Here is an 11,874-nt window from a genome sequence, read left to right on the forward strand (position 1 = left end):
GCTCGTGGGCTTCTCTCTAGTTGTGGTGTGTGGGTTTTCTCTCTCTAGTTGTGGTGTGTGGGCTCCAGGGCACATGGGCTCTGTAGTTGTGGCACATAGCCTCTCTCTTTGAGGCATGCAAGCTCAATAGTTGTGGCATGAGGGCTTAGTTGCCCTGCAGCATGTGGGATCTTAGTTCCCTGACCAGGGATCGAACCTGCATCGCCTGCATTGTAAGGAGGACCACCAGGGAAGTCCCTAAACTGTACTCATGTTTTAAGACTTTTTTCTTTTCAGCTTAGATTTCCACTACTGTTTTCCTGTTCACTGATCCATTCCTCTGCATCATGCAATCTACTCTTGATTCCTTCTAGTGTATTTTTTATTTGTTATTGTATTCTTCAACTCGTTGGTTCTTCTTTATATTTTCTCTTTGTTGAACTTCTCACTCTGTTCATCCTTTCTTCTCCCAGGTTCACCGAGCATCTTTATGATCATTACTTTGAACTCTTTATTGCGTAGATTGCTTATCTCCACTTTACTTAGTTGTACTTCTGGGGTTTTGTCTTGTTTCTTCATTTGAAATATATTCCTTTGTTGTCTCATTTTGCCTAATTCTCTGTGGTCATTTGTATGTATTAGGTAGGTTGGTTACAGTTCCCAATCTTGGAGAAGTGGCCATTTGTAGGAGATGTCCTTACGGGGGTCTGGTAGTACACTACCCTCTGGATGCAAACCTGTATGATCTAGGGGTGTCCTTTATATGTGCTCCATTGGCCCTTCTGTTGTGGTGGGGCTGACTACTGTGGGTGGGCTGGTAGGTGGGGCTGGTCCCTGGCCCGGTTGGCTGCCAGGCCCTGCCTTGTGTGAAGGCTGCTGGGGGGTGGGGCCAGGTCCTGGCCTGGCTGGCTGTGGGTCCCAGGGCTGGAGCCTGTGCACTGGCGGGCCTCCAAATTATCTGATGATGATCTTGTTGACACTCCCTTGTATGTGACGACTTGCTTCTCTCTTGCTGCTTTCAAGATTCAATCTTTGTCTTTTTTTTTTAAATTATTTTTGGCTGCGTTGGGTCTTTGTTGCTGCACGCGGGCTTTCTCTAGTTGTGGCGAGCGGGGGCTACTCTTTGTTGCCGTGCACAGGCTTCTCATTGTGATGGCTTCTCTTGTTGCAGAGCACAGGCTCTAGGTGCGTGGGCTTCAGTAGTTGTGGCACGCAGACTCTAGAGTGCAGGCTCAGTAGTTGTGGCACACAGGCTTAGTTGCTCCACAGCATGTGGGATCTTCCTGGACCAGGGCTTGAACTCGTGTCCCCTGCATTGGCAGGCAGATTCTTAACCACTGAACCACCAGGGAAACCCCATCTTTGTCTTTTTGAAAGTATGATTATAATGTGTCTTGGTTTGGGTCTCTTTGAATTAATCTTACTTGGAATTTGTTGAGCTTCTTGGATGTTTACATTTGTGTGTTTCACTAAACTTAGGAACTTTTCAGCCATTATGTCTTCTAATATTTTCTCTGCCCCTTTCTCTCTCTTCTTCTTCTGGAGTCTCATGATGTCCACTTGATGGTGTCCCACAGGTCCGTTAGGCTCTGTTCACTTTTTTCAATTTTTTCTTTTTGTTCTTCAGTCTCAATAATTTCACTGTCATATCCTAATGTTCATTAGTTTTTTCTTTTGCCTGCTCATATCTGCCTTTGAATATGCCTAGTGAATTTTTCATTGCAGTTATTGTGCTTTTCAGCTCCAGAATTTTTTTGGTTTCTCTTTAGGTTTTTTAAATTTCTGATAGTTCCATTTTGTTTACACATTGTTTACTTGACTTTCTTCATATCTACCTTTAGTTCTTTGAGTATCTTTAAGACAGTTGTTTAAAAATTTTGGTAGTATATGTCATGAGGTCTTTTTCAGGGAAAGACTCTGTTGAATTATTTTTTCCTATGAATGGGCCATACTTTCCTGTTTCTTTGTATGTCTTGTGATTTTTTTGTTGAACACTGGCCATGTGAATCTAATAATGTGGTATTAACTCTGGAAATCAGATTCTCCCTCATCCCCAGGGTTTTCTGGGGTTTTTTTTGTTTGTTATTTTTGTTTTTTGATTGTTGTAGGCTGTCTCTGTGCTTAATATTGGTCTGAGGTGTAAAGTTAACATCTTCTCAGGTCTTTTCTGAGCCTTTCCCTGGACATATATTGTCACTTGCTAATTTTCCCCATATAGGAAGTTGTTTTTGAATGTCCTAGTCTTTAATGTCTGGCTCCTGAAAGAGGAAAATGCAAAAAGTGAAGGCTGGGGGAGGGCAAAAGGCCACTGGTCCTTTAAATTCCCCTGGAAGTCACTTGAGCCAGAGATGGAGGGGCTTACAATGATGGGGGAGCAGGGGAGATGAGACAGTGGCTTCCTGCCTCTTTGCACTTCAGTAATCAAGCAGCAATCCTACTCAGAGGACAGATGCTTAATATTCAGGGGACAGAGTCCTTTTTGCCCACCCTAGCTCCCACAAGCTGTGCCAGAAAACTTGCAGAGCTGCCTGCCATATGTCTGGTGGTGGTGGATGGGTAGCTGCTATTGTACTAGCTGAAATTGACTAAAATTGCCTACAATATACCATCCATGCCTGGAAGTTGCAAGGTTTCAACAGACTCCAGAATTCCAAAATAGTTACATCAGACAGATTCTGCCAGTGTAATGGTTGTCTAGGTAGGAGAGAGATTCCTGGTGCGTCCTACCCTTCCATCTCCCCAGAATCCTCCTCCACTTCACATATCTGTTGGGCTGATGAACTCTGAGTTAATAGTGGAAATAGATTTAAGATCAGTGTGGCCTGAAGACCACAGATCCATTTTGCAGTTATGTCCCCTGCCCCAAGTCAAGTTGTTGCTGGTTCCCAATACATCAAGGACCAAAATCAGGTTGCTGGCACTGCTAGAAAACCATGTGGTTCTGGCCTCCACATCTCAAGGCAAGTTTACAGGAATGAAGGGCCACTGAAATAGAGATGTGAGGCTGCCTTACGAGAAAGGGAGGAAGCCAATTTATTGAGCATCTACTAAGTACTAGTTTGGGCATAGTGTACTAAATGCTGAGATGCTGATGAGTAAAGGAATGCATGAGTTCCTTGATCCCTCAGTGGGGGGTCATATGAGTTTATTATGTTTTGGCTGGTGTCACCTTTAGGAAGACTTTGGTATCTGTAAAGGGCAAGGGTATATATGTGGGTTCACGTCTTTACACTGAAAAGATCAGAAGTTCTCAGTGTGGAAACGTGGTTGTAAGCAGACATCAAATCAGTTAGATAACTAGAATTAGCCATTGCCTCCCCCAATACTAGTCATTAGCTACTTGGTCTGCCCACCTTATCTCCTCAGTCAGAAGCTTTTAAGGAGATAATTTCTTGCTGTAGGCATTATGATTTGGCTTTAAAGTTATTTTATGAAAGCATATTATCCAAAGTAGACCCAGGCCAGGAATATATTTAATGCCTCAAGAGAGGCTTGGACACTTGGGGTATTTATAATGTGTCAACTAAGCCAGGTTTGAAATACATCTCCCAGAATTCCTTCCTTGCATAGTTTTAGGTTGGTAAGGACCACATGATCTTTTGTGAGATTCCAAAGGTAGAAACAGTGTAGCAGCTACATTCTTTTTATATCTGGAAATTCAGTGTAAAGAGGGTTTAAGTGTCTGGCACATAGTAAGAATTCAAATAGTAATGACCAGTTTAAGCCTGTGGCTGCAGGACAGCTTTTTCTATGCACTGTTCTTAGCAACTGGTACCTACCCTACCCTTGTCAATGCCCGGCCGATTACTGAAGGTTTCACTACTTGCCCTTGATTATGTTAAAAACGTCTGGTCCCTCCAAACATGGGTACTGAAGTGTTTGCTGAAAATGAGCAGGCTGCAGAGGAAAACCTTTCGCCTTTTCTTGCTCCAACCAGATCCAAGGTGGTGGGTGGTGAGGATCTAATACCTGGTTTGTTTTTTATTTCCTCTAAACATTGAAATTCCTTAACTCAACCCAGAGCATGCTTTAAAAAGCAAAACATCCCTACCCTTTACATACTGGTAAATTCCCTGCATTTACTCCAAAGTAGACTATGAGGCCTATGGCTCTGTCGCCATTTCAGTTCCACCAAATGCTTGGGGATTTTAAGGAGCGATCAACATCTTATGCCATTTGCCAAAAGAATCATGCTTTAGACTAGAAAAAGAACTATTTTGAAATTATAGAAGGGTATCAGGTGACCTGGATGACCGTGGGCTGGCCATTTCACCCTTCTGGGTCCTCCTCATCCTTGATTCTCCAGGGTCCTCAGGGAATCCCTGCTTTATGGACTATGCTGCAGTCATCCCATCTGTTGGTAGCAGTTAGCTCCAACAGGTGCTGTCAAAGGTCTTCTTGGGAGTTACATTCGGTGATGTCCCCTTTCTTGCAATGTATCATTAAGGTCACACATGTAGATTATGTATGTTGAGATGAATTATATAAATAGCAGGGTCAAAATTATTGTGCCTTGTCTGTATAGTTCCTTTATCTCCCAAAGAAATGTCAGACAAGTAGGAGAGAAAAATCTGAAAGGAAGCACTGAAGGTTCCTTTTATGTCCACTTTTGTCAGTCATTGCTATTCAAACACGTAAGTAGCCAGTTGATGGAAATATACGGCTAGTTTGGGGAACTGTTTTTGGATTTTGATGAATCAACTCAAATTAATGCTCTTTGTCACTAATGTTGGTGACAGTCCCTTGGAATACATTCTTATGCACCATGCTAAAAGAGGAGTCGAAGTGATGCCTTAAAGGCCAAATAACTATGGAGAAAACTCTTCACTGATATTCTTCATGCTTTGGAGCAGGTGCAGGCTGCCTCGAATTACCCAAATCACAAATTTATAGTTAGGAAACTGCTTATCTTCAAGATCCCTAGCTAATCATTATTTGTTTAGAAAAACGTGCAAATAAGGGGAATTATTCCATTACCACATAATTTAGCAGCAAAGGGGGAAGAGTAGAGTATAATTCAAATCCAGAGATGAAGCAAGGAATTCAAAGGGAATAAAAGGTGGCTGGAGCCTGTGTTGACCTGACCTGTCTGTAGGCCTTGGTGGTGCTATTGGGGTCACAGTGCCCCCAGCCCCGCAGCCCCTGTCTTTTGCACTGTGAATCAGGATTAACAAGCTACTTAAGAGGAAACACATGCTTAACGAACGCAGAACATTGCCTGACGTATGCTTACTTATATTTTACATATTTATTAAAGGGCACAATTAAACCTCTTCATTTCCCCAATTGAACCTACCTTACACTCAGCTAAAATGGCGGAATATCCACTGCTTAATGAAAAAGCAAAATCTTCTTGTTTTTACAAAGATGCATAATTCCACTGCCTTTAGCCCAATGTTGATCTCAAGTTGTGCATCAGAGCAAGGAGCAGGAGAATATTGTCTCTTGCCAAGTTTCTGAGGTCTCATTTCTTCAACTTGTCCCCCACCACAGTTTTTCAACCAAAACAACCTTTCTTGAAGACTATTTGAGCAAAACCAAGAATGGGAAATCACATTTGTTTTTCTTAATTTATTTAAGGAACACCAAAAAAGTGCATCTGAATACTTTTTTTAAAAAACCAATTTTTTAATTCACCGTATGCTGCCTCACCACTCCAAATGCAGTCTAAGAGATGGTTCAAAGACATCTGCTGACTTCCAGACAAATTGTTTAAAATTATTGAATTTGATACAAGAATATGTGAAGTTTCTTTCTCTTGAGTGGTGATGGGCACCTCATAATCATTTGCTCCGAACCACTTGCCCAGCCTTCCCCTCTCTCTCCTCGCCTGTTCACATGACCCATAACAGACGAGACAGTGGGCTAAGATAGATAATCTAATTTTTGGAACAGTTTTTTGCTTGTTACCTGCAAAAATCTAACTGGACTTTTTAGGATCTAATTTTAACCTTAGCCTCACTGGAGTCGTGCTCTAGTCAACAGAGCTACAAATACTAAACAGTTAAGCAGATAAGCAAAATCAACTTTTGCTTTTATATTCCCTAGGTGAGACTTCTTTAAAAAAAGAAATAACTCATGAAAAAAGACTAATGTGTAAATGAGAAATTAAAAGGATTTTAGTTATCATTAAAGGAGAACATTCCATTTGTTCCATGGAAAAAAAAACTGATATAAAAGGAAATGACTTTATTTTTAGGTTTTAACATGGGACCTAACCTAACAATAAAATTGTTTTGTTAAAACCACCATAAAAATAAAAATTAATCTAAAATACAATTGCCAGTGTTCTTTAGGATTTAAAAAAGTGAGATGTTCCAGGTTGAAGCAAATGTTTTCTTGGGTTGCCAAATGCATTCCCATGAGTGTTTCTTATTTCTTAGGCTGCGGGACCAGAAAGCCACGCTTAATCTCGCTTACCCGTAAGGACTAAAATTCAACTACATGTACATATTTAAGACTTGCCCTAATTCAATGCCCAAGTACTGGAGATTTTAGGCTAGATGTACCTGCATGGGAAGCTGTTTTCAACTCTTTTTCACAACTCACACCAGAACAAAGCAGCTATCGGCGCAGGAAAAGAAAGCTACTACATGTCAAACCTGCAAGGAAAATGCTTAACGTAGAAGAGCGATGACTTATTTTTTCAACCCCACAGATTTTGTTTTTAAAAATTAAGCTACTTAGTAGTAAAAAGTCAAAAAATTTTTTTAACATGATTGATAGAGGAGTGTAAATAAACTTCCATAAATCAGTATACATGTGTTTATGAGACAGCAATTTTAAAAAGACAACAAAAAGGCTGCATGGATCCTAGACAGATATGTAAATAAACTCACTCACTCCAGGTATTACAAGAACAAGCCTGAAATTCTTTATAGCAAGGGTTAGAATGGAAATAAGAAACTGAATGGTAGCAATGCGAGCAGGCAGTACTGGATTCAACATTCTTTCCTAAAAGGATAGAGGAGGGAAGAAAAAGCACAATTCTGATAGTTCTATTCACATTTCAGCATCTCAGAACTTCATCCAAAACAGGGAAAGCTAATCCAGAAACTCGCTCTGCTCGTTAGCGTTGAAGAATATTTTAGGAATGACAGGGTTCCTCCTCTGGGGGGACAGGCTGGCGGGGCAGAAGCCTGCTCTCACAAGGAGGCTGCTTTACTAAGGAGGGGGTCTGGGAGGCGGCTAAGTCAGCAAGCGAGAGGCCTCTGAGATTCTGGCTTTCAGGTCCGTGACGCTGCTGGGGGTCTGAGGGGGGACCCGGCCCCTCTCCTTTGGGTTCTGTTGGTTAAAAATGCAACAGCATGCATTCACAGCACTTCAGTCATTTGAAAAACAAAACCTCCCCCAACTCTCCCCTGCCCAACTGTAGGAAAGAAGAAACTCATTAAGCATTTATTTCTAGGTTTCTGCAGTGCTATTAAAGTTCAGTCAAATGGAAAACCTAACAGCCAGCCCCCAATTGTTAGGATGATCTCAAGAGACCCTGAATTGGATATTGCAAGTTGACATAAACTGAAATGAGCTGGACTTAAGCTGTTGGCTCAACCTCTCCACACCAACAGTTGCTGCTTTGTTCCACCTGGAGTGGTCCCATGCCACCCCCTCGATGAGAGCTCTGGGCAGCAGCAGGGTGGTGGTTTTTTTGGAAGCTACTGGTTTTGCCATTTGCTTCCAGAATCACATAGACTATAACAAACTTTACATTAAACACTGTTTAGTCCTGAGTTGGGTGAAAGCCCGTGGAGGAGGGGCCGAGTTCCTTAGGACTCTTCCCTCCTTGGCGTGGTGTCATACATGGCCTTTGGCTTTCTCTTCCATCGACTGACTTGCTGTTTCTTTTTCATTGGTGACCCCTTCTAAAGTCTTCTTGCCCATTGCTTTACTGGCCTCTTCCTGAGGAAGAAGTAAATCAAGAGGATTAGAGGAAAAAAGAAATGAAATGTCCAATTACTTCCTGGCTCCTCCAGACTCTCAGGTCGAACACAAGAGGGCATTACCATGTCTTTATTTAGATTGTGCAGCTGTGTAAGTCACGGCTCTGCTGCCATAGTCAGAGTGGGGGCTTTCACTTTTCTTTCGTTAAAGTGACCAGCTTGCTGCAGGGACAGCTGTTTCACAGTCAAGTCCACATAACAAGGGGGTTTGAGCGGACGGTCAGCGCAGGACCAGAATACAACTTTGCTGCAGGGGAGGCTGACTGATCCTATCACATTCGCTAAGTTGGCTCCCGAGCCTCAAAGTAAAGGGCATGACGGCGGGGCTTCCCCATCAGAGCCCATTTCCCAGGAAAATCGAAGTCTCAACAAGCAAATGTTGTTTGGTTTTTTAAAAAATAATAAAAGCCTTAGTACATTTCTAGGGAATTAATTTCCCTCTTCTCTTGCATGGACATGCCAGGGCCTCACAACTATGTGCCTTTGGGGAACAGAATAGTGGAAAAGCTCTACTTTATTTCTGGATCCAAACCAGCCTCAATCAGATCTGAGATCAATTTCCCTATTCTTGTGCCTCTCAGGTTGTCTTCCTGTGCTTGTGTCCTATGCTGAAGCTTCTTAGAAAAAAAGTCAAAGGGGCAAGGTCAGTCAGTTCATGATCTACCTGAAGGCAAGTGGGTTCTGCACATACCTTTGCATCCTGCTCTGCAAACTTCTTGAACATGTTGGCGTATATCCTGCGGTCCCGCTCATTGTGCTCCTTAGCCTTTTTCTGGCACATTGAGATCTGCAGTCTCGCGGCCTTATTCTGGGGGTTTACTTCCAGCACTTTCTCAAAGTCGCCCTTGGCTGACTCAAACTCATTCATGAGCAGCTGGGCTTCACCCCTCCTGTACAAGCCCTTCTCATTGGCACTGTCCAGTCCAAGGGCCTAGGGACAGATGGTCTATGTTTTAGAAAGGATGCATGTACCTTGTGGGAATTTGGAGAGAAAGGTCTCTGGCCAAGGAAACTGGAAAAGGCATATTGAAAAGATCAGGCTCAAGGTAATTATGTACTACTGATCAAAATATCCAAATTAATTTCTGTATTTAATGCAATTTCTATAAAGGTTCCAAGGGGACTTGGGAGGAGGACTTTTGAAAAGTTCATATAAAGTCCAATGGAAGAAGTAAATGACTAAGAATGGCAGAGAAAATTTTGGAAAAACAAAAATAATGAGGGGACTTGACCCACCAGAGAAAAAGATATACTATTAAACTACTGAAACTATTAAAACTACTATTAAAACAGTGGTTAGTACTCCACGGACAAACAGGTCAGTGGAAGAGAACAAGGCATTCAGAAACAGATTCATGTATATGTATACAAAAAGATTTAATAATCACCAAGATGGTAATGTAAATCATGTAGGGAAAGGATTAACTTTGCAATAAATGGGGCCAAGACAGTGACTATCCATGTAGAAAATAAGTTAGATTCTTACCTCATATCATAAACAAACAAATAAATTCTAGACCAACTATGTTTACAGGCAAAAAACCCCCCACAAAATATAATAGGGTTGGGGGCTTCCCTGGTGGCGCAGTGGTTGAGAATCTGCCTGCCAATGCAGGGGACACGGGTTCGAGCCCTGGTCTGGGAAGATCCCACATGCCGCGGAGCAACTAGGCCCGTGAGCCACAACTACTGAGCCTGCGCGTCTGGAGCCTGTGCTCCACAACAAGAGAGGCCGCGATAGTGAGAGGCCCGCGCACCGCGATGAAGAGTGGCCCCCGCTTGCCGCAACTAGAGAAAGCCCTCGCACAGAAACGAAGACCCAACACAGCCAAAAATAAATAAAAATAAAAAACCCTAAAAAATATATATATAATAGGGTTATTTATTATTATTTTTTTAAAGTAAACCTAGTTGGAGTAGGTTTTTAAAGTACTGAACAGGGTTATTTTTATTATTGTTGGATGGAGAAGACTTTTCTAAAAAGACAGATTTTACTACGAAGTATTAAAACTTTCTTTTCAGAAAAAGATACCATCATCAAAGACAAACAAGTGAGAACAAGGTCCCTACTGTCAGACAAAGGGTTAACAGTGATAATGTGAGGCTACCTCAATCAATAGAAAACAAATAATCTGGTGGAAAGATGTGATGAACAAGCAATTCACAGAAGAAACACAAATGGCTAACAAGTCATGAAAAGATGTGCAACTTCATTGGTAACCAAGAAGTAAAAATGAAAATAAGAATCTTTTGTTGCCAATAATACTGAGAAAAGAAACCACTGATAATATTCAATAATATATGAAGTATTAAAATTTAAATATATTAAAATAACATCTTTTGACCCAGTATTTCCACTCCTAGGAATTTTATCCTAGAGAAATAATTTCACACATATGCAGAGAAACACTACATAATTTATAATATCAAAAACCTGGAAATCTACCAAAAGGTACTGGTTAAACAAATTATGATAGATGCATACAACTGATACTATATAGACTAAAAAGAATGAAGAAGAGTTATATGATGAACTGATAAGATGCAGAAAGATGTCCTTGTTTTATACATCTATACATTCTCATTAAAAAATATACATGTTACTATGTATGGAAAAACAAAAGGAAGGTGTGTGGGAAATGAATGACTGTGGTCTTGGGAGAGGGTCAATGGGAATTTTATGAATGGACTCAGTTTCTTGTATGTTTCTGTAATGTCTGAATTTTGAATGACTTTACTACTTTTATAATAAAAAAGCACAAAGTTTAAAAATGGAATTAATAATAACATTCTTTTCTCAGGCAAAAATTTAGTATAACATGATAGGGAACACATCCACAAAACTCAAAATCTTAAAACTCAAAAATAATCTTACAAAGAAGGTATGAAATAGTTGCGTGTTATTCCTCTTTCCTTTGTCTATCTTTAAGATATATCCAGTTACTAGCTTTTACCCATAGTATAATATACACTGTTCGCTCTGAGACCAAATACCAGACACAATAGCATCAGCTAGTGTAGAAAAGAACAGAATCGTACACATGATACTGTTACTGGTCTTTTAGTACTTAGGTGCTGCTTAACATGTTAACAACAGAGATGTAATAAGGGATGCTGATGCTTTGTGGGTCTTGCAAATTATTTATGTATATTCCTAGTCAGTGAATAAATATGATTATAATAAAAAGTGACTTGTATATATCCCTGCATGAGCAGCCACAGTCTGTTCTTAAAATCCTAAAAGGCTTCAGTTAAATGTTCTTATTAAATTGTGTAATCTGGTACCAAATACCATCGACTTAAGGTCATGGATAAAAATTGCTTAATTTTATCAAAACTTTTACTCATAATGTATTATTATAAGTAGTCTAGGCATTAGGAAAGTATGACTGTAGTAAAAAAAAAAAAAATCTTTCTGAATTTCCCAATTCTTACTGAGAAACAAATAATCCCAAACAAAACAAAGCAAAATGAAAAATCCAAAGCTTGGCTGAGAGGAAGCAGAAGATGACTGAGTACGAGGATGGAGAAAAAAGATCCGGACTATCTAACATTCATCCCACACGAAGACACTTTACCTTGTCACAGCATTCCACGGCTTTGGTGTATTCTCTAAGCTTCAGGTAGCACATGGCCAGGTTCAGGAAGGCAGCGAGCAGAAACGATTCAGAAGCTTTCGATTCCTTTTCTGATAAGCCATATTCCATCTCTAACCAGGACACTATCTTCCCATACTGAATCACCGCTTGCATGTACTTGCCTCCCTAACAGAGAAAGCCAGTAATTACTTGCTGTACAGGCTCTGGAGCAGGTACAAAGGAAGTGTAAGCTCAGCCCTCCCTGAGAAAAGCAAATCCGCAAAAGGAGACAACCACCTCGTACCAACCAAGGTATCTGATCATTTCCTTCTGTTCTCAGGAGGTGGCTCTCCAGGCAACTTTCCCCCTTCCTTCTC

At 40.9% G+C, this 11,874-nt stretch overlaps 1 protein-coding gene across 9 annotated transcripts in view; it reads right to left on the minus strand.

Moving 5' to 3' along the window:
- Nucleotides 1-5,208: 5,208 nt before the first annotated feature.
- The window catches only part of FKBP5 (FKBP prolyl isomerase 5), a 101,666-nt gene continuing 95,000 nt past the window's right edge, over nt 5,209-11,874 (minus strand). For all 9 annotated transcript variants that reach the window (XM_057554280.1, XM_057554279.1, XM_057554274.1 and 6 more), the window contains 3 exons: nt 11,498-11,683; nt 8,611-8,850; nt 5,209-7,878 (listed from right to left, as the gene is read on the minus strand). In XM_057554280.1, coding sequence (XP_057410263.1) covers nt 7,774-7,878; nt 8,611-8,850; nt 11,498-11,683 — 531 coding nt within the window. In that variant the 3' untranslated portion in view covers nt 5,209-7,773. The remainder of the gene's footprint in view (nt 7,879-8,610; nt 8,851-11,497; nt 11,684-11,874) is intronic.

Source organism: Balaenoptera acutorostrata, chromosome 10, assembly GCF_949987535.1.
Source record: "Balaenoptera acutorostrata chromosome 10, mBalAcu1.1, whole genome shotgun sequence".
Taxonomy (NCBI): domain Eukaryota; kingdom Metazoa; phylum Chordata; class Mammalia; order Artiodactyla; family Balaenopteridae; genus Balaenoptera; species Balaenoptera acutorostrata.